The 23,305-nt window shown below is 36.1% G+C and overlaps 1 protein-coding gene across 1 annotated transcript in view; it reads left to right on the forward strand.

Moving 5' to 3' along the window:
- Positions 1 to 19,091, forward strand: part of LOC144434716 (dynein heavy chain domain-containing protein 1-like) — a 77,024-nt gene extending 57,933 nt beyond the window's left edge. The window contains exons 70-90 of the mRNA XM_078123230.1: positions 521 to 616; positions 808 to 953; positions 1,685 to 1,958; positions 2,642 to 2,764; positions 3,521 to 4,049; positions 4,791 to 5,039; positions 5,597 to 5,789; positions 6,041 to 6,450; positions 7,211 to 7,395; positions 7,914 to 8,474; positions 8,717 to 8,815; positions 9,335 to 9,433; positions 10,073 to 10,241; positions 10,847 to 11,061; positions 11,341 to 11,491; positions 14,287 to 14,423; positions 14,927 to 15,024; positions 15,427 to 15,625; positions 15,875 to 16,062; positions 16,502 to 17,051; positions 17,502 to 19,091. Coding sequence (XP_077979356.1) covers positions 521 to 616; positions 808 to 953; positions 1,685 to 1,958; positions 2,642 to 2,764; positions 3,521 to 4,049; positions 4,791 to 5,039; positions 5,597 to 5,789; positions 6,041 to 6,450; positions 7,211 to 7,395; positions 7,914 to 8,474; positions 8,717 to 8,815; positions 9,335 to 9,433; positions 10,073 to 10,241; positions 10,847 to 11,061; positions 11,341 to 11,491; positions 14,287 to 14,423; positions 14,927 to 15,024; positions 15,427 to 15,625; positions 15,875 to 16,062; positions 16,502 to 17,051; positions 17,502 to 17,867 — 5,037 coding nt within the window. The 3' untranslated portion in view covers positions 17,868 to 19,091. The remainder of the gene's footprint in view (positions 1 to 520; positions 617 to 807; positions 954 to 1,684; positions 1,959 to 2,641; positions 2,765 to 3,520; positions 4,050 to 4,790; positions 5,040 to 5,596; positions 5,790 to 6,040; positions 6,451 to 7,210; positions 7,396 to 7,913; positions 8,475 to 8,716; positions 8,816 to 9,334; positions 9,434 to 10,072; positions 10,242 to 10,846; positions 11,062 to 11,340; positions 11,492 to 14,286; positions 14,424 to 14,926; positions 15,025 to 15,426; positions 15,626 to 15,874; positions 16,063 to 16,501; positions 17,052 to 17,501) is intronic.
- The last annotated feature ends 4,214 nt before the right edge of the window (positions 19,092 to 23,305 follow it).

The following is a 23,305-nucleotide window of genomic DNA, read 5'->3' on the forward strand; positions in this document are numbered from 1 at the left end:
ATGCTGTATTCTAGATAATTCACACCAGAATTCTCTTTACTGCATGCTGTATTCTAGATAAATCACACCAGAATTCTCTTTACTGCATGCTGTATTCTAGATAATTCACAACAGAATTCTCTTTACTGCATGCTGTATTCTAGATAATTCACACCAGAATTCTCTTTACAGTATGCTCTTCTCTGTTCTATTTATTACCAAACTGATAGGAAAACCCTATAATTTATAAACATCAGATTGGTCCCCTGTGACTTGTATACAAATCAATATTATCTGGTTGTCAAATGAGTCAGTTTCAGAGTCCTACAGCTGATACATATGATTCTTCAAATAATGTAGAGTTTTGTACATGGATGTGATGTAATGACATATGTTAGCAAATATCTTGTTTGCAGTTAAATGAATTGTTCTAGTTTATCAAAGTTTCTCAAGATTATCTCTGTTTTGTGACCTCACCAGGCAGTTTATCAGACTGCTTAACTTGAATCACATTTAATATCTCTGTTTGTGTCCTCACTAGGCAAAAGAAGAATGTGCACAAGATGAAGAAATGATAGCAAAGATGTCAGCACCAATGGAAAAACTCAAGAAACAAGCACAGGAAGAACAAAATAAGGTGATAAACTCACCAAGTATTATTTGCTATGGGTTGTACACATAATACCGAGGGGGGGGGGGGGGGGGGGGGGGATGCTGGTTTATAATATGCTGTAACGAACAATTTTTTTGTCATGATATGTATCATTTAATTATCCCTAACAATATACAGAATTAACTATGTAGTTTGTTTTATTTTATCATCACCAGATTGATCCGATCTATGAAGCAGCTTTACATGCATTGAATAGTTTAGATCAGAAAGACGTTCAAGAAATTCGTACTTTCCATGCGCCGCCAGAAATGGTTATCAATGTAGTCAATGCATTGTGTCTGTTATTTAAACAACCTTACAAGTAAGTAAACTGTTTGAATTAGGATGAAAATGTAGGTGTGAAAAACATTTGTCTGGCAAAGTGATAGCAGAAGTTGGTCCAGAACAAAGGAATAATCCTGTGTACTCGTTATGGCTTCACTGATAAGATAGCACTAATGTGAGAACTTGGGATTGAAACCCTGGCCTGTAATGAAATTGTCAGACAATGCAACATAAGACAGTCTTTCTAAAATTGTGTATTTTGCAGTACTTCATTACAAGGACATACTTAAGTGTCTTCTTTCATGAGAATGTATGTTACTATAGTAGGTTTACAGTTTATTCTAGTGATGTTATTGTGTTGTCATAATACACTTGCAAAATGTAATCTTGTGTGTAGTCATTTCAAATACTGTCTTTTGGCTTACCACATACTGTAAACCTAGAAATTTTCACCACTAGAAAATTTTGTAATTGAGATAGTTCTTAAAGACTAACTTTAACTAAATACCAGAATACTAGTACATTGTGTTCATGTACAAGAAGGCATTTGAATCATAAATTAACCTTTTTTTTTTCTTTTTCTTTTTTTTTTTTCTTTTTTTTTTTGGGGGGGGGGGGGTTTCCAGCGAAATAAGCGAAAGTAAGTCTTGAACGAAAATATCCAGGTTTACCGTACTATATCTTGGCTTACCACGTCATCTGTGTTGCCATATCAAATACTACATGCTTACAGGCTTACCATTTCATCATTTATTTATTTTATTACAGCTGGGAAAGTGGAAAAGCTTTATTGAACAGACCAAACTTCTTTCAGGATTTGGAATTTTTTGACAAAGAGAACATTCCAGATGAAATATTCTACAAGTTGAACGTTTTGTTTATCCAAGATCCGGACTTTGTCCCAGAGAAGGTACAAACAGCCAGCCTTCCTGCAGGATCTCTATGTCGATGGGTTCATGCGATCTATGCCTATGCTGAAATACATCGTAATATTGGTCCAAAACTAGAAGCCATCGCAGCACAAGAAGCTATGATAGACGAGGTGAGATTATTTTTTTTTTTTGTGAGCTTCTTAACCCTCATAACAGTTACTCATTTGTTGATATAAAATAATCACCGAAAGGTTGGAGCTGTTGAAAAACACTGTATTCCATATTACAACTATTTTCAAAGAAGTGCCACAAGAGGGCGCCCCACATGAGGGAAAATGAGGACTATTAAAATCACATGACAGTACACAGAGCAGTCAACTAAATGTAGCTGAAAACAACTCTGTTAGTTCCTAAAAAATACTTGGTCTGAAACAAAGCTAACAGATTACTTTGACTGGTTGAGCATACAAACAACTGTTGCTATGACACACTGGAAAATGATGATTTTTTTGTCAAGTACTTTTAGTACTCCTACCTATGACTCTCACTTCTGGTCCAAATGTTGCTCCTGAACAGCACTCCTAGTGGCCAAACTAAACCATCTTTTGTCTTTCTGATAACTAGAATGTGGCATATTCATATACATCATCACAGACATGTAACATATTTTGAGATATGCTGTGATTGATCTTACATCTTTCAATCTCTGATAAATAAGTGCAAAAGTAAACACCTCATTACATTTTTAAAATGATACCATATAAAATACATGACTTGTAAATTTTCAAATAACTATGTAATTTATGTAACAGCCAATGCTATTTAAATATACTTTTGAATTATGTTGATACAGGCATTGAAGAAACTGGGTGAGAAGAGAGTCAAATTACAACAAACAAAGACTCAGTTAGAAGGCAGAATCCAAGCACAGAAAGAAGCACAGAAGTCTGTACGAAATATGCAGAAAAATATGAAAGTAAGTCTGATAGATTTTTTGATCTTATATTGTCAAATTTAAAAAAAAAAATGAATTCAGTATTTCTTGATAAGGAATGGTGTTGAGTAAGTGTATTTGTGTACAGTATTATGTTTGATGAAGTATTAGTGACTGTGGTACTATGTTGATAACAGTCAAAGTATCCCTGTTGAATATAGATAGACTGTTATGTCTGACCGTGGTACTATGCTGATAACAGTTAAAGTATCCCTGTGAACACGGCATCAATGCATTCTACCTCTTGTGTCTGTGTTCATATCATTTCATTTACATTTGAGAAAGAAATCCTAAAGTGCCATAGTTACCAGACACCCAGTTGTAGAATGACTATTAACTTCATATCTAGCAATCTTGTCTTCCTTTGCCCTGTCAACTGACACCAGGGTCCCCTTGAAATTGTAGCAGTTTGATTCAACTATTCTACTTTGTATGAAACATACACATTTAACTTTGAGAACAAAGTCATTGTTTTTAAACATGTAGGTCTTCAACTGACAACACTTATGTGAGAAATATAAGTCAGTATTTACATCCAAATCTACAAATATTACATCCCCACAATGCTTTCAGAATTCTCAAATTATGACAATTGTCGTATACTCTGATAAATGTAATAAAAGCTATGTGTTAAAATACTTCCATCGAAGATTTGAAATAATGGAAGTAAAAGTGTGTTTGTTATATATGTGTACATGTATTTTGCCAGTGTAACAATAAAATGTTAATTATCTACAGGGTACCCAAGTCCAGATTGCGAAAGCTTCCAATCTGGTAGAAAATATGACTGGTCAGAATGCTTCTTGGAAAGGTTATCTATCAGAAGCACAAAGTGAGTTTAATACATCACCAGGAGATGCCTTATTAGCTGCTGCCTGCGTATGCTATCATGGTCCAATGGAACAGTTTGCCAGGGAAGTACTGCTACAAGACTGGATAGAGAGATGTCGTACTGGAAAATTTACCATCCCTACTCTGGACTCTGAACTTGTAGCTGCACAGTCTGTCACCCCTGCACTTGAACTTGTTATTCAGGCTAACAAGGAGGACAAGCCAGCTTCCAGGAAAGCATCCAGAGATTCCCGGAGTGCTGGTAGCGGGAAAGGGAAAGCAGCTGGAATGTTTGATTACCTGGATGATAACAGTAGCAGCATAGGAAGAGAAGGCACACCGGATACAAATATTGATAGTCTACCATCTAGTGAATTACAAGATGCAGTAATACCAGCTGGCGTGGTCCATGTCAGAGAGGATTTCTCTTTACAAGGTTAGCATCTGTGCAAGGGATAGAAAAAACAAAAGAACACACTGAAAAAGCCACTGAGGGCATTGTTTTGATCTGTCTGTAGCATAGATTGTATGTTGTCAAGCTCCTTCATTTACTATTCTAGGACAGTGATAATTTCTGATATTTTATTTTGGTTTTGAAAAGAATACTGTATATATAGATATATTTGATTTAGAATAGAGAGAGAAGTATTATACTTTATAAGTGTTGATATGTGCTAGGTGGAAATTCAAAGTGTGGCACTATAATACCATGATAATAAAAAAGTTAACTATTTAGCATTCAATAATCAACATTTTTGAAGACAGACATTTAACACAGTAATCTCAGAGGATATACCAGTACTTCATAATATGTATAATCATTTTGTATTTCTTTAGGTACAATATCGTCTGTAGCATGTAAGATATGACATTCATGCAGGGGTTATCCAATGTGTGAGGGCGCCCTGACAGGGTGTACCGTACAGACTAAATACAATAGAGAAACAACAAAATGACTACCAGTAGCATTACTATAGTCTGTAGGGTATACCATATGGGTACACCGTAGCAGCCCGTCCTTTCAAATTGGCGGCTGATAGGGTGTAGTTGCCATAAAGATATATTACAGTCTAGCAACCTCTACTGCAGTATATACCACAAAATAAAAGAGCTATTACAAATGCTTTGATCATAAGGAGTTACATCAGATAATATCTCTCATATATTTTTCCTGTAGTTTTACTGAGTTCAGTCGAGGAACAGACTGACTGGCATTATCGCAGTATACCACATGATACAGCTGCTATTAACAACGCTTTGATTATGAGGAGTTGTGTCTGTGATGGCTTGTACAGTTGGCCACTACTTATAGACCCAGATAGACAGGCTGAGACTTGGATTAAATTATTACAAGACAACATGACTACTATGACATCACAGGAAGACGATACAGATGATATGAACACAATAGATAACACTACTACAGGTAAACTACTATGTCATATTTTCATAGTTTTGTGAGGTCTAATCATTGATTCATTATAATCATATACATTACAACTTTTGACAACACAATGCAACACAACACAATACAATGCAACACAACACAGTGCAACAGAACACAATGCAACACAATACAATACAATGCAACACAATACAACAATATAGTGCAACACAATACAACACAACATATCACAACACAACACAATGCAATACAACACAACACAATACAATACATGTACATGTACAACACAACACAACACAACACAACACAACACAACACAACACAACACAACACAACACAACACAACACAACACAACAACATACTAAGTATTTCACATTACCAGTCTGAGAACAGAACTTCCTGGTCATACCTCTGTTTGAAGAACCACCCATAATGAGAAGAGTCTGCCAAATAAAATATAATGTTATATCAACATTGTGATGATATAAGAACACAATTAATAGAAACGCTTAAAATATATTTGACAAAATTTCAAGTAAAATATTTTTACTAAAAGTCTTCTACTTCATTTATCGAGATGTAGCAGATGCTGATGAAAGAGAAGGGTTGGACGTTTCCATGGTAACAGGAGGCGGTGTTATTGCAGATGATGAATGGATGTCAGAAGGTGATGAGCAGCAAGACATTGATAGAGATACAAGACTGACACTAACTTCCGGTATCGACACAGTGACAGGGATTGTGGATGACTTCACTCCAAGAACTACCAGGTAGGTAGAGAGACGGTGATTGTAGAGTTCCATTGTATACATTGAGCGATTACTGACCTACAAAAGAGAGAGAGGATCAGATTAACGGTCAGAGGTGAAGTTAATTTATACAAACACATTACGTATATCAACAAGTCTTCCATCTTGCCATTCAGTGTATGGTTAATACATACAGAACACAGTGATCCAAATTAAATATGACATTGATAATGTAGAAGATCAATTTTCATATCTATTTATTTTTATTGTAGTTTTGGCGATGCTTTGTCTGGTACCGGTACAATGGCCAAAGACCACTACACAGATAGTGAGACAGCTACAGATATACACGGCGCTAGTGAACTAGATCAGTTTGAAGCCTGGGATATCGATATTGAGCCAGACTTTGATCAACCAGCTGATAATCTATGGATAATCTCAGCTGATGATGTTAACTTCAACTCTAAGATAGTCCATGCAGTAGTGTTTGGAGTGACATTGGTGATAACAAACATTGAGAGACTGCCACCGGACTATGCACTGTATGATTTATTACATCGTAATGTAACAGTGGACAAGGAAGATACAAGTAAACAACATATCAAGATTGGTGGCAATGAGTTTGATTATAACCCAGCCTTTCAACTGTACATGATTACATCTGTACCTATAACTATCAAAGGTAAAATATCACTAATATCATCTATAATTGGATTTTTAATGTTTCGGATTCACATAGATCATAGGACAAATTGTTATAAACTATATGAATACAATGATGGTTGATTTACAATTCAATTTTACTATCAACAGTTATGCATTGCTTTTTAACTTCAGAAATGAAAATATGAGATCTTGATAAAAACAACTCAAACTATATACATGTATATGTGTGTGTTTGTGTTTGGCTGTACGTTTGTGTGTGTGTGTGTATGTGTGTGTGTGTGTGTGTGTGTTTGTGTGTGTGTGTGTGTGTGTCTGTCTGTCTCTGTCTGTCTGTCTGTCTGTCTGTCTGTCTGTCTGTATGTATGTGTATGTGTGTGTATGTATGTATGTATGTATGTATTTATGTATGTATTTATGTATGTATGTATGTATGTATGTATGTATGTATGTATTTATGTATGTATGTATGTATGTATGTATGTATGTATGTGTGTATGTATGTATGTATGTATGTATTTATGTATGTATGTATGTATGTATGTATGTATGTATGTATGTATGTATGTATGTATGTATGTATGTGTGTGTGTATGTATGTATCATATGTGTGTGTTGTATGTGTTGTGTGCAATAGATTGGTAGGTTGGTTAATTGTTGATTGATTGATTGATTGATTGATTGATTGATTGATTGATTGATTGATTGATTGATTGATTGATTGATTGATTGATTGATTGATTGATTGATTGATTGGTGTATTTATTTTGTCCTACCAGGTCCAGGGCTACTACCACTACCGATGCAACACAGTGCAGTCATTGACCTGTCCATCAGTCAACAAGGTGTCTTTGATAGAATTCTACAGATCACCATGAAAATAGAAAGACCAGAGTATGAAAACCAACACCGATCCATTGAGTCTGATCTCAGACATTATAAACAACAGTTACAGGAAGTTCAGGTATTTACTCTATTCTGAATTACATGATGAGTATTTTTTTATAATTTGGTTGTTTTTTGTTTTGTTACAATGCTGTACAGTCTGGAATGTAATTTTCATTATGACAATATTAGTATTAAATGTAATTTTAAACAGGGTAACAAGGGAACCGTAACATTTGCAATTTGAGACTTGTTCTATGTGTTTACTGAAATTATCTCAAGTGTCTCTTTTTGACAATTATAACCCTGTACTGCTCTTTTCAATAAGACCACAGACAAGAAAGAAATCCTCCCCTACACTTCCATTCACCCATCCCCTCACCCCTACCCTACCCCCTTTTCAGAACTTTATACTACCTTGCTATTATTTCACATACAGTAGTTATATAATAGAACTGTGATATGTTGTATATACACCTCTAAAAGCAGATTCCCTATCCCCAAAAGTTTTGTTGTCATCAATTGTGATACGCTGCCATTGGCTGCATTCCTAATCTCACACTCTCTCTCTCTCTCTCTCTCTTCCATCTATTACAGGATGCAATACTTGACAAAACCTTGAACTTGAAGAACAGCGTGTTGGAAGAGGATGATATGTTACCAGCATTAATTTCCTGCCAAACACAGACATTTAGTTTACAAACCAACATTGCAGAAACTCAACTCTTTGCTGAACAGTTAGACGGAAAAAGAAAGAATTATATCCCTGTAGCCAAACATGGCTCAGTTCTGTACTCTGTTATCAAACACCTCCCCAAGTTACACCCACTGTATCACTTCAAACTGATGGCATTTATCAGTGTCTGTGAGGAAGCCATCAAATCTCGTAGTACAGGCAAAGCTGGGGCTGGTGGCCTCTCTGCTAAAGCTAGGGCTAGTGAGCTAACTGATGTATTGACAAGGAGTATCCACCAATGGATTGCCACGGCTGTATCCAATCAACATTCACAACTATTTGCTTTCCTTGTTGCCATGGAGAAGCTAAGATTGACAGGTGGAGTAACCAATCATGAATGGTCTGTCTTTGTGGATGGCATAAACTTGGATATGATTGACATCAAGGACATCAAAGATAAACCAGAATGGATCTCGGAAAAGGTAAAAAAAAAATTTTAATTTTAAATTTGAACCTTGGTGTCTTCTCTCACAACTTGATCATATTATGAAGGATGTCTGTACTGGCACTCAGCAATGTTAAACTTTTGGGTGAAAATGTTTGGAAATAAAATTTACACAGTCGCATTCATAATGTGGAGTTTGAGATTAGCCAAATGAATATCCATTGGGGATAAATAAAGTTATTGACATGAAGGTATTTTGTTTCTACCCTTGTCTCATAGGCATGGTTGGATTTTGGAGTACTGGAAGATCTAGAAGACTTTGAGGGTCTTAGAGACTCTATTCTGAAATACACCAAGCAGTGGCAAGAATACTTTGAGGTAAACTTTAAATCTGAATATGACTTTTGTGGTTATAATTTGCACTGTATCATGTATGTTGTTGTTTTTACCAATGAATTTGTAATATTTGGTTTAGCTCCGTTGAGCGTGGTTTAAATATTACCGCAGACAGGTGATGCATGGCTTCACGAGACTTGTAGCATGCGAGATTTGGCTTTGGCCATCTTGGCAGTCACACCTGGCTTGTGTGGAAATTTGCTTTGCAATTTGAAATACATTTATAAATGAAGAAGTGGCAGTTTTTGTTGCTATAATGTATCACAGTGTTTAGACTTTGATACATTGTATTACAATGTATAGACTTGTAGACATAATACATCTCTAGGTATAGAAATTTCTTGATACAATGTGTCACATTGTGTGCTTATTGTTGCAAATTATTAATATATGTCTGCATGCTTTTAATTAGACATAGTTCAATTGTCTGAATACCTGTACTGTCTAAAATAGCGTCATGGTTACAGTTCATTTTACTGTCTGATCCATTCTACTACACAGGGCACACCAGTACTGTTATCTCTGGTTCCCGATGACAACCAGGCACATCTAAATATCATGCAGAAAGCTATATTGTGGAGAATAATGCAGCCACACTTGGTGAGTTAACTGACTGACACTGTGATTGTGAACAGATCAAAGTCACTAGTGTTGGCAACAAAGTGATGGCACCACTACCACCAGTTTGTGTAGACTAGACATAATTGGTAGTTTTCTTTATTCCTAAACTACAACACTGAAATGTCTTTTTGTTCTTTATTTTGTAATTTGTCATGTCTAACCATATCAAAAACAAGAATGAACACAGGCCACCTGTATGGTATTATTTAGCATTGCATCACATATACTGCTGTGTTTTGACTCCTTTCTTGTGGGAGGGAAGGGAAGTGGAATTATACACATCAAATTTGTCCAGCCAACTAACAATAACATGAGGTTGTCATTGTGCAGCACATGCAAGTTTGTCAAGAATTCTCATTTATATATATAACTATGGATTCTATCCATAAACAATGGGAAAATGGTATGATTTACAATTGCATGAGACTGCAGAAGAAAAAATTGCTTTATATATTGAAAAATGGAGTTACAAATTCATTTATACATGCAAATTTAATCCTTAAAAATGTGCTGTATTAACATAGAAAAAAGATTGTTTGACAGGGATTTTTTCAATAATTTTTGTGAAGTTAGTATGTAAAATAACATTTTCTCTTTGTTGATCATTTGTACGTACAGCTATCCCAGCTTTGTCAAGATATCACTGTATATCAACTTGGAGCTTCAATCGCCAAGTTTGAAAGTTACAACATAGAGAAGGTGCTGATGACAGCAGACCAACATACACCAATAGTGTTTATCCTACCAGCTAGTTATAGCAGTAGTCAAGATTTCAATGCATCTAAAGGTAAAAACATGCTGTAGTGTAGTTACAGTCAGTGTGTTCACACAAAGTGCGTATCTGTACTTATGCTACAGTATTTCACCAATGAGGGCGCTATGATATAGTTACTACCTCAATATATATCGCCATTGAAGGTTCTGTAGGACAGGTATACTGTCACTATATGCCACCACTGAGGGCACTATAACATAGTTGATGTCATGTCATACTGTTACAACGCGAAGGCCTGTAACAAAAGTCGGACTTCTCACACATCTAATCTGATTATTAGATTAGGTCACAGACAAGTTAAGAGCATGACATATTTGATACTTACTGCCATTAGTTGCAGCAGCTAATATTAAATTACACAGGCAAATAAATTGACACCACCTGTTAAAAAAATGACATAAGTGTGTGACTGCAATAAATATTGTTTACTGAAATGCAGATATCTAAACAGAATGTCCAGCAGTTTGAGGATTGATGGGATCCAGTCGACTTTTTCCTATTCTATGTAGATCACACAGACTTCTTTCAACACAACTAGCCTGTGACTTAGTACAATGTATACCAGTATAGTGTATGGTGCAATGTTTTATTTAACACATTTTTATCTCGTGGTCTAGGTCATTGCCTTTTTGACCCTGTACTAGAAGTGATGCATTATGGGAAAACACATAACATGGAGGGTCAGATTCACACAGTGCCATTGGGAACAATTGAACAAATGAATGAAGCTGTTGCAATGATCCAGTACAGTATGAAAGCTGGAGACTGGGTGGTTCTCAGTAACTGTCACCTGGCTACAGAGTGGAGTAAAGATTTGATTTACCTCCTGCAGGTGTGTAACCTTTAACCTCTGGGTCATGACCTTAGGGTAATAACTAAATATATTGCATTTAATTTATTACTTACCTTCATGCCATGTGATTTGGCTGGATATTCTAATGATACTTGTACTGTATGCGTCTATTACAAGTTGTCGTATGAGTATCTGAAAATGAAAAGAGCAGAAATTAGATTTGCTTTCATAATTCATCTTGTTGTACAACAATAATAAACTCTTAGAATGTGTTTATTTATACACACTTCAATTATTATAAATTGTCTTGTTTTGTAGGATATGATTGAGATGGGAAGTGAGCATCAAGATGTTGTCAGTAAATCTAGTAGTCGTGTTAGTACAGCATCCGTACAGTCCAAACAGTCAATCCATCCTGGCTTCAGACTCATGATGGTAACACAGTCTGATGTAGATGTACGCCTACCAGGTAATTCACTTATCATTCTTTACCGCAATATTTTAGGTTTTAAAAAGTCAAACTTTGTTGACCCTGGTGTATCAACCAATAGGAATCTTACTTGCTCATTTGTTACAATTTTCTATTTCACAATGAAGATGTCTTACTGGGAGTAGTTGAACAATGTCTTCGGCGCCACCCTCTCCAGAGGAGGCTGGAAGGGGTCTCACGTGACACCCATGTGACCGTTTCGCGATAGAGCATACGATCTGACGCTAATGACCTCGGTGAGTACCCGATGCTTTTATTACCGTTTTATTACCATTTGCGTCATTAGTCTTTCGTTCAAACTATCACTATTTTTTAAAATGACCATTACAAGTGTCATGCAACATGGAAATCGTGTTTTCAGTATGTTTAGTGTATCTAAAACGAACACAAACTTTGGTACTCGACAAGTCAATGTTATCGATATCTACATTTCCGGGGTTTTCACCTCGGTCGTTTTAACACAAAATTATGTTTCTATGTATGCTTTTGTCACTTTTCTATTAATTACCGTCATGAATTTCATGGTTCTGCAGGGATCTTCCCAATACCCCAATTTATAATGTGCGTAAATTGTCACTACTTTTTGTTGAATTTCGATGTTTTCAAGATGGCGACCCATTGTGCGTGCATATAATAACACGCAAAGTGGCTTGGCCATTGACGGCTGTCCTACACTTGCTGGCCGGACGTGTTTATTGACACTCTCGTGTCGTGCATTGATCGTTACACGTAACACTAATCCAATTGTCAGCATTTCCTCTTGTATCCTTAAAATTTTGTCCTTTTCACTCTTATCAAGACATTTTTCTGTTTATTTTCAGATTCGTCGCTATCGCTAGTCGATTTGCTGTGCCAAATCTGGACTTTCTTCTGTTCTTCATGTTACATTTTGTCTCGTATTAAACCATCTCTGTGTTGACTTCTATAAATGTGTCTTGATTGTGAGAAAAAGACCTGAATGTAATTTAACGCAAACCCATTTCCTACCCCCTGATGATAGCTAAAGAAATAATTTAGCTTACATCTTACAAACTAATTGTTAAAAAAATTGATGTACAACAACGTCATGTATTACAAATTTGTATGATAAACAACTGAGACCTCCAAGGCCTATTTTATGTCAGAGATTTAATATGTTCAGAAAGCACTCGTATTACGGATCCACATAGTGAATATTTTCCTCTTCACATGGCTTTCATGCCAATCACTCAAAATATCAAATCTCGCCATTCCAGCTCAAAATTACATATATTACATCTACCTTGCTAGTTATATAATATTTCGCAATGCTTATATGATCAAAAATACTCATCATACATTACCACAATTTGCGTAGCCTGAGCACATTTTGCTACATGTATGTTGCCAGACGAGCAAAACCATGTCGGATTAAAATATGCGAAACTGAGAGACTCGCACAATGTGTGGCAGTATATAACTTTATAATACAAAGGCCGAAGTTGTATTTATTTATTTATTTATTTATTTATTTAATTTTTTTTTGAGCAAATGTTTGTATTTTGGAAGGTAGACATCTAACGTTTTAGTCAGCTAGACTGAATAAAGTTGAGGAGCTGTACTTGGGACACTGCACTCAAAAATACGACCCGCTTACCCGAGTTACCTTCATCCTGGTGTCACTATTACACCCGATTGCAGGGTGATATCGTATTTGCAAGTTACATATTACTTGAAAATATCTCAAACATGTGCGAAATCATATACCCTTTCGTGTAGGGTCAATGATGAAATTGGGTGTGCATGGTGATTTAAATTACAGTAGTAGTTGAGCAAGTTGTGAGAAACTCGCCTGTTTGCATTGTCACGTCACATCACTTGTCAATGGAGGTCACCTTCGATTCCGGGGCGGATCACCCACTTTCTACCGCAAATCTTGAGTAGACCTTGTCTATTTCTAACTATAGCCATTTAAAAGTACACAAGAATCCATCTCCTTTGCAAAATTTTGTAAATTTTGGGCGAAACTACAAACGGGCGAAAAACCGGACCGAAATTTACGACCTCGGCGGGGTCAAGTATTCTCCACGAAAAATCACAGTATTCCTATCAATAATTCCAAAATCGATTCTACTAGCACGGAGGGAGAAATATCAGTCGAAATGTTCGCTTTTATAGTATCCAATATGATGAATTATTGTGAAAGTTACGGCGAGTTGATGCCCCAAACTACGAGTATGGCTGGTGACCACTGAGCCAGCCACCATTGTAAACGTACGTTCACAAACGTACACAATGGAGGCTCACTGCGTAATGAGCTTTCGCAGTTATTTTTACCCATCATGCTCTGCACCCCTTCCAGCCTCCTCTGACCCTCTCCTCAACGCACTTGACACACTATGTATATTTGCAACACTGTTACATATCAATCCATTGTATGGACCCTGAGTGACAATTTTGATACTGTCAATCACAACCAGTGGTTGACTTATAGGTTCGGTAGAGTTCGATAGAGAGATCTTCATGGATAAGTTTTGCTCCTCCCAAACTTATCGAGGAAGATGTCTCTGTAATTATCTCAAACTCTAACCTATAAATAGTCATCACAACAAGTAAATACTGTGTAACAACCTGAACAGAGATGAGGGGGCGGTACTTTCTCCCTAAGATCTATGGGAGCATTCTCTGTGTGACATGATCATAAACAGCACCATCTATCATGGAGTGAACAAGACTGATTGTTTGTAGTTGAAAGCTCTGAGCTTATCAAATTATGTTGTGTGTATCACTGTGTAACTATGTAATTGTCCTTGTAGGTTTAGTTGTACAACATGGCTACAAAGTAGCCTGTGAGACCAGTTCTAATTTCAAGACCTTACTACAGCAATGTTACAATGATAGCATTGCAACAAGCTATGCAAATAAACATTTGACAAGAGTGACAGAATCTAAGGTAAGTTTGAATCCAGGCCAAAACTTCACTTACAATCTGAAATACAACTTTACTCCTTGCATGCTGTCATAACTCATGTTGTGATAAGTCAATAGCATATCAAGTTAAAACATAGTAGGTAAATACAGTGTTCTGTGGTTAAGAAACCATTTTGCACACAATTGATGTGAAAGTATATCCTGACATAATAGATATCAGTGTGCCCTCTAGTGGTTTGGAAAAGAAATGCATTTCCTGTTGTAGTCTTCCCAAAAGTTCATAATTACTGTATATGAGTCCCCGATTTGAGTGCTAGTGAACTGACCAGACAACTTGTCATCAAACACCATCTCAATATACATACATACTGTAATAGTGTCTCACAAAGTACTCAAACTTTAGCGGAGCAAAAAATGTTGTTTTTTTCTCTGGATGAAAATTTCAGTGCAGGTACCTGTTCATATTACATACAATTTTGTCCTGATAGAGTCTGATTGTAGCTTGTATTCATTTTGTCTTCACAGCCATTGTGTGACCTGATGTTTACAGTTTCATTACTCCACTCACTTTTGAACCAAAGACGAACCTTCCAACAGTATGCCTTTGTACATGATTGTCATTGGTAAGTCTCAAAACAAATCACATGTAAATTCACTGACACACAGTTTAGAAATACAATGTACTCTGTATAACCTGTATTCTGTTCTACAGAGTGGCATGGCTATGAGGTAAACCTACATTCTATGTTAGAGAAGGACTACAGAATTCACATTCCACTCATGTATGTAAATGTAGAGGTGTGACATGCTGAGAGAAACATGAACATTGCAATTTGTTCCTAATCATATTTATAGCTGTTACGTCATTGCTTATAATATTCAACATGAATGTGTATTTTCTTTTTATAGCTTATCACAAGGTGTGCCTTGATTTCAGGCAAAATATCGTAACAGAAGTATACTATATCTGCAATATTTGTGTCCCATATTTATCTAATGTTTTATTTGCTTGTTTGTACTTTCAGGTCCCACTGTGATTTTTTCACAGCCGTGAAATGTATGCAGACCATGGTTGGTATAAGTGGTATTGATAGCCATGAAGCACTGCAGTACATTATGGGTGACATTATCTATGGTGGACATACACTGGATATCAGTGATAAAACTACTATCAAAGCTGTGGCTAATGCCAGTCTCTTACCAGCCAATCATAAGCAGTTACAGGTAAGACTAAGTCACTTACATTGTTGTATCACAGTCACTTATAGGTAAGACACTGTTGTATCTGCCAATCACAGTCACTCACAAATAAGACAATTTGTTGTATCTGCCAATCACTGTCACTTACAGGCCAGACACTTTTGTATCTAGCAGTCACAATCACTTACAGGTGAGACTTATTTCATCTGTCAAGTGATAATACTAGTTTTGAATTCTAATTGTTTCGTTACACTCTTTGTCTTAATTTCACAGAAAGAGAACATCATGGGTGTAAGTGCATTACTTAAATCTCTACTACCAGAAGATGATCTGTCACGAGAAGAAGATGGTAGTTACCATGGTTACCAAGAAGCATTTGACCAAATGAGGGAGAAGGTGACAGCTCATCAACTGGGACTTGCAGAGACAGCCTATGTTGGAATACAAACCATGCATAGTGGGTTAGTGTCAGTCTGAACTTCTTTAAACACATAAACTCATATACAATGTATATGGTCTCTACCCATGCATACATGCTGTTCATGTACCTACACACACACTCTGTCTCTCTCAGTCTCTTTCTCTGTCTTTGCCTGCTGTCTCTCTGTCTGTCTCTTTCCTTGTCTCTGTCTGTCTCTCTGTCCGTGTGTGTGTGTGTGTGTGTGTGTGTGTGTGTGTGTCTCTCTCTCTCTCTCTCTCTCCATCTCTCAAACACAGACAGACAGACACGGAGACACACATACAATCTGAAATGCATCTATCAAAACTTTCTGGGTGAGGTGAATCAAATATATTTACACAAAATGTCATTTGATATGGTATTGACTCATCTTGATAATTTCTCACAACATATTTTTCTATCTAAAAGTAAGCAAACTTTGTACACTCGCTATCTTACAGTAATCTTCTGAATGGTCTCAAGAAGATAGCTGGAATATCAACCATGGGTCCAAGTTTACAAATGGATATTTTAGACAACGTCTCCCAGTCATTGGAGGACATCACCAAGTATTTACAGGGACTACCAGCATTACCACAAGCACCAGAAGAGAGTCTGAGTTATGTCGATAATTTCCTAGCCAACGAAGTATTTGCATATCAGAAATCACTAAATACAATTCATGCTGATGTCCATCTGTGTGTAGCTGTAGCCAAGGGAGAGACTGCATGCACACCAGCCATGCAAGTGATGATGGATGCACTGAAAGATAACATGGTACCTTCATCATGGCTGCCAACTAATTACCCAGTACAACTGTCTGTAGATGATTTCTTTGACACTTTACAACGCAAATTAGAACTTTTATCAACTTACTGTAGCAAAGAGAAAGCTGCTATTTCATACAACCTGGCTGTGTTCAATAATCCAGAGGCTTTCTCACAGTGTGTTTTGATGGAACATGCAAGAAGAGAATACATTGAATGTCAACAACTGACACTGCAGACACATGTAAGTAGACAACTATCCCAATCGCAATGATTCTATAGATCTACTGAACTGACTATATTACATAGAGTATTTTTTATATAACTCTTCCTTATGTACTGGTTTGAATCTCTTGCTTTGAGTTGAAAGTAGCTTTGTTGGTGTTACAGCCAGTTAATATTTTACTCATACTTCCTACATTATTCTGAAAAAGTCAAATGCCCAATATTTTCAAATTTTACATATACACACTGTATATGTACACGTACGTACGTACATACATACATACATACATATGATATTGATAATGTGCATATGTATGTACATACACACCGTCACACACTGTCACACACATTCACACACATTCACATTCACGTACACGCACACATACACACACACACCCATACATTTTATATACACACAAAGTAAATTTACCATTCTATAGCAAGCTATCTCTGTTTCTCTCATTGATAGATACTGTCCTCCAAGGAGAGTATAACAAGTCCACCAGACTATGGTGTCTATCTGACTGGTCTGTGTCTACACAATGCATCATGGGATAACAAAGATGGCAGCATACACCATGATGCATACAAACCATCGTTACCACTACCATCCCAGCTACCTGTTATCTGGCTAAAACCTAGCAGTGTTACTGATAGTAATGACACTGATGGTCAACAACAAGATGTATTCCAATGCCCAGTCATTACAGCTATGAATCCACTGGACAGATTTACACACAATAGAGTTATATGTCATGTTGATTTACCCTGTAAACAACACATGGAATTGTGTACACAGAGACGACTTTATGCTATTGTACAGCTGAGTGACTAAGTCCCAACATGGAAGTACTTCCATGGTCCCAACAAGAATATCATGCATGTGAACTTGATAACAGGGATGTCAAAAAGATGTGAACTTGATGTAGTCAACGTCAATTTATCACTCCGTCCAGACTGGAAGAAATATAATATATTACTTGAAGAGAGTGTTGTGCAAATTTCCACATTTGCGCTATATTTGTAAATTTTTATGCTAAACCCATTGATGCATGTTTTTTGTGTTGTAGATATGATTATGAATTGAAATCCCAAATATGATTTTGAGATGACCATACATGAGTCTTTTGGTGACAAGTACCCTAGTGTACATATCATGTATCATGTACAGCCTGTTGTTATTCTATGACCTGTCTCATGCTTAATGTCCAGTTTCAGTGAATTCACATCCACATGTATTTATTCAGCAATATAAATCTTGCAACACAAGCAAAAACAAATACTACAATTTCACAAAGTTTTAATAAAATGTTCATTATATTTCAATAAAGATCACAGAAATCATAGCTAGGTCAAATTCCTGTATGTTGTCTAGACTATGCTATATACACAATGAATGACTTATTTGCATACTGTTGTCATTGGAAACGCACTGTAGCACTACTACAGGTGTTCATATACGCATTGATTCGCAACAATGTTGCATAAAGCTATTGTTTTAATGTTACACATTTGTGATTGACAGCTCAAGTCACAAATGCCAACATACAGCAAGATACAATACCAAAGTAGCTAGGAAGGCAAGGTAAATAGTCTAACAGGTGAAAATAAACTATAAAGTTATGTCTTTTATCCATATATATGTTCTTTCATTCTTTATCACATAATATGGTCATATATACAGTCATTATTTACATCATTGGTAGTCAAGTACTGTCAACACCATATGGTCTAATTGCATGCAATATATAGTCATAGGAATAGATCTGTATATGCTATCACAGGAAAATAGAATTCCAAACCCTACTTCCATTATTTGATGAAATTTCTACTCAACAAATATAGTGCAGAGTAGTTTGATACACCTTTAGAAATTTTTCACTATATACTAGCATAATATTAAATTTGTGTAGATATATCCAGTGTACATAAAACAGATGAAAATGTAACTTTGTAATGAGCTGTATGGTGTATATTTTCTATTATTATAAAAATGACTGCTTCACAGCTTAGAAGCATTCCGTCCTCTGTAAATATTGATAACTACTGATTATTTGATATATGATTGCTTTTAAATAAAACTTAATATCAATTTTGAGGAATACGTGACTGACCTGTGGTCATTTTTTCATACCAAAAGTGTATGTAACAATCAGAATGACATGAGAATGAAGTTGGTATTCATTGGTCAAAAAAAATAGAAAAAAAAAAAAAAAAGTTATCCTAAATGACCTGTTACATTTTGGTAGGTGTATCACCTAAAGTGGATATAATTAAAGAATTTAAAAAGCCCACTTCGGTGTGAAACTGGTTGAAGATTTATCATTCTGTATTTTACTGCTAGTATGAATAATATTATATTGATTCAAACTCACAGAGAGTAAATACTAGACACCTTTAACTGATAAAAATAAAACATAGAGTTGTCTGTTAAACATGACGAAATGCGATGAAAAAGTAAATCAAATCTCATTCAAAGTGGTAGTTTTTCAATCATTCAAAAAAAACCTACACACTGTAACATGTTAAAATGACTCCAACATTTACAGAAAACGGGCCTCATTTGTACATGACAAATGAATAACTTTTACGAAGAATAAACTTGTAGCGTTCATTTGGGTGTAGATGATAAATGAGAGACCCAGGACCCCGGCATAGGACCAGACATTCCATTCAGTCGCCATTGTGGCATGGGAACTTATGGAGAGATTCGGTAGCCGCTATAAACACAATTTACAATTTCATAGGTGAAAGTCATTTTCGCTATCATGGAAATTATATTTTAAAAAAAAAAGAAGTTTTTTCTACAGGTTGATGATTTGTCTTCTCTCGAACGTGCCAGTAGTGAATACAAACTATTTTTTTCCGAGAGCACGCAAATTATTAGTATGGATGCCAACGTGGTTTCTAAACTATACCACGTGAGTGGAGGTGTAAATAGTAACGATAGTGTATGGGAACTAGACTAGCAAATTATCAAATGATATGGGATCTCTCGGTATCCATCGACGCAATCGAAATTACACTTCCAGTAATTCGGTGCATGTATTAGCAGCTGATTAGTGAGATACTGATTGTAATCATAGACCCCCACTTTCGTGTAGGGTCTTATGTTGAAACTAATTACACATGAGCATTTTAGGATGTATTGTATGTACATCTAGTAAGTATGTGTGAAGAACCAGTACAGACGTCTGATCGATAGCCGTACCAGCATAACTTGACGTCGGTCACACCATCAAAGTCCATGTGTTGACATTGGGGTTGATACCGAAGATGTTCACAAGAGATTTAGCCAAGTATTTGTGTTTGTGTTAACCGACAGGAAATCGGCTCTCTGGGCTCTCTGGCGCTATACTTTGAGTTCCCGCCAGTTTACTTTTAGTGCGTTTTTGTTTCCCGCCCACTTCTGTTTCGCAGACGATGAATTCCGCCGAGTAAACGTGAGATACACTTCAGTCACATGTCATGCTATTGTCAGAGTTAAAATAAGATTGACGGATGACCTTGTGTGTTTTGACGTCACTATACAAGTAGACGTTGAACATATACATACAAAGGTGAGTAGATCTCGGAACCTTTCTGAGAACTATCGATATCGCAATGGCCAATGGCTGGGGAAGTGAAAGCATCGAAGACCGTGACCCCGTAGGGAATTAATCTAAAACTACACAAAATAGTAATAAACAGTCTATAAAAGATACCCCTAGATTGGAGGTAGACTTTACATATAATCACACACACACACACACACACACACAAATTTATATATATTATATATATATATATATATATATATATATATATATATATATATATATATATATATATATATATATATATATATATATATATATATATAGTTTTGGTAGTACTGGAACTCTTTCTCAAGAAAGAGTTCCAGTACTACCAAAACTATTACGCTCTGCCATTGCGGTATAGAGCACTGTCTTATAGCAGATTGATACTCACCGAGTTATATATATAATATATATATATGAAGATAAATGAAAGAAGGCGAGTATGTTATTCCATTATAGATTTATACTACGGTCCGTTTCACCAAATACATCGTCGCAAACCATGGCCTGTTTTACGGCAACGTTCTTAACGAGCCTCCCTGGGTTATTCCGAAATGTAGTGGAAGAAATAATAACTCTGGTTTGCGAGATTGCACCAAATGGATCATCAGGTGTATGCGTGAGCCGGTGGACTCGCTGACTTTGTATATGTATATATATCTTCATATAACTATATACCATTAGTCTGATGATCGCTACAGCGTAAAACACTGTAACGGCTCCTGTGTATCTTACTTGATACAGTGTCTGTCTGTCTGTCTGTCTGTCTGTCTGTCTGTCTGTCTGTCTGTCTGTCTGTCTATGTGTGTGTGTGTGTGTGTGTGTGTGTGTGTGTGTGTGTGTGTGTGTGTGTGTGGACGACTTAAACTCAAAATTTGAAATTTAATGGGGATGTATTTGGGGGTGTATCAATGAAGAAATATTACACGTAAGCATACAATGAACTCATAAGTGATATGGAAATTAGGTTTAAAAATGTGAATTTTGGTCAAAAACGTATCTCAAAAAATACTTGGTCAATGAGACTGAAAGTTAATGTTATTCTGCAGATTTTGTTCAAAACATTTAAAACACAAGTGGCCCTAGCAACCATGACCATGCCCTTAGCAGCAACCAAATGAGAGTATATTTTGCTAAAATAACATTATCTGGTAGGCAAGTGACATTCAAAAAATTATGCAAATATCCCTAGCAACCATGCCCATGCCCATAGCAACAGCCATATGATGATGTATATCGCAAAGATAACAGATTCATATAGACAAATGAACGAACATTCAAAAATGTATGCAAATATGTCTAGCAACATGACCACGCCCCTAGCAACATCCAAATGATCGCGTATATTGCAAAGATAACAAAAGGGCTGGATAGACAACTTGATAATCTTTCAGCAAATGAACACCTATACCTAGTATAGATTGGCATGTGGATACAATTTTTGAAAACTGTACAGTTGTGCTACAATGCCATTGGCGCTATTTTTTAATTTTTGGGTATAAAGCTGATTATGTTTTTTGAAGTCGTTTCGGTGAGTTGAGCGAAACGCGCGTGCACCTTCGACGCGCACTTCTGCAAGCAAGCAGGACAAGACTAGACGCAGATGGAACGCAGTGATATGATGATTAAGCTTACTTGAACGTACAATAACATACTTTTTCCACACTTTTTTTTGTCCAAATTATTGCATTATAGACACGGATTTGGACTGTAAACGAATTGAAGTTATTGTATTCGTTTGAAAATATATAGTACTGTAGTACTGTACGGACCGCGAGCTCTATTAAACTGCAGAATAATAATGTGCACTATCAAGGTCTGTAGTAAACGGATCGAAACTTTCTAAATAGAGCATATGCATTCCAATATTAGATTTACAGTTCTAAAAAGTATTACTCTAACTCTCATATGTATTATACTGTCCTGTAGTGGCATAGTTAGGCCCTAAATATTAATTTTATCTTTGGTTTTAGTTTGTTTGTTTGTTTGTTTGCTTGCTTGCTTGCTTGTTTTGTTCTGTCACTTGTTGGTGCATAAGTCTATTTTGCACAAATCACAGACAGTTGTATATATAGAAAGAGAATCAAGGAACCGCCTACGAAACGTTTATCAGAGCCACTTCATCATAATAATGATAATGTGTAGATGCCGTAATCTTACAGTAGGTAAAGTAAAGACACGATTGATAATTAGGGAAACACGTCGTAAGTATATCGACAAGCTATAACATAAGTGTCGCGTAATGATTGCCCACTACAGAAACCGTGGGCGATTTTGACAGATTACAACGTGATTATTTTCGGGATCACACATAGCGAAATGTTTAGGGATCATAACCCAAGTGGGTTATTTTAGAAATACAACCAGTAACACTGAAGTAAAGCACCTTCTCTGTGTACTACACTCATTTATAGCATTCATATCAAGTGTAAAAGTATACTACTTCGATTGGTTTATTTACAAGCCTAGAGCATGTGGCCTTCCTAATGTGGTCAATTAGCAAATGAAACAATATACTAATACTTTTACACTTGATATGAATGCTATAAACAATTGTGGTACATACATAAAATGCTTTACTTTGATGTTATGGGTTGTATCTTGAACTTCAACGGTCTTCAACATTGTTACGTATCATAGGTTCTGTGATGGTTTCCCCATATGGACTAACAATAACATTATTAGTGCATAT

Source organism: Glandiceps talaboti, chromosome 4 (assembly GCF_964340395.1).
Source record: "Glandiceps talaboti chromosome 4, keGlaTala1.1, whole genome shotgun sequence".
Taxonomy (NCBI): Eukaryota; Metazoa; Hemichordata; class Enteropneusta; family Spengelidae; genus Glandiceps; species Glandiceps talaboti.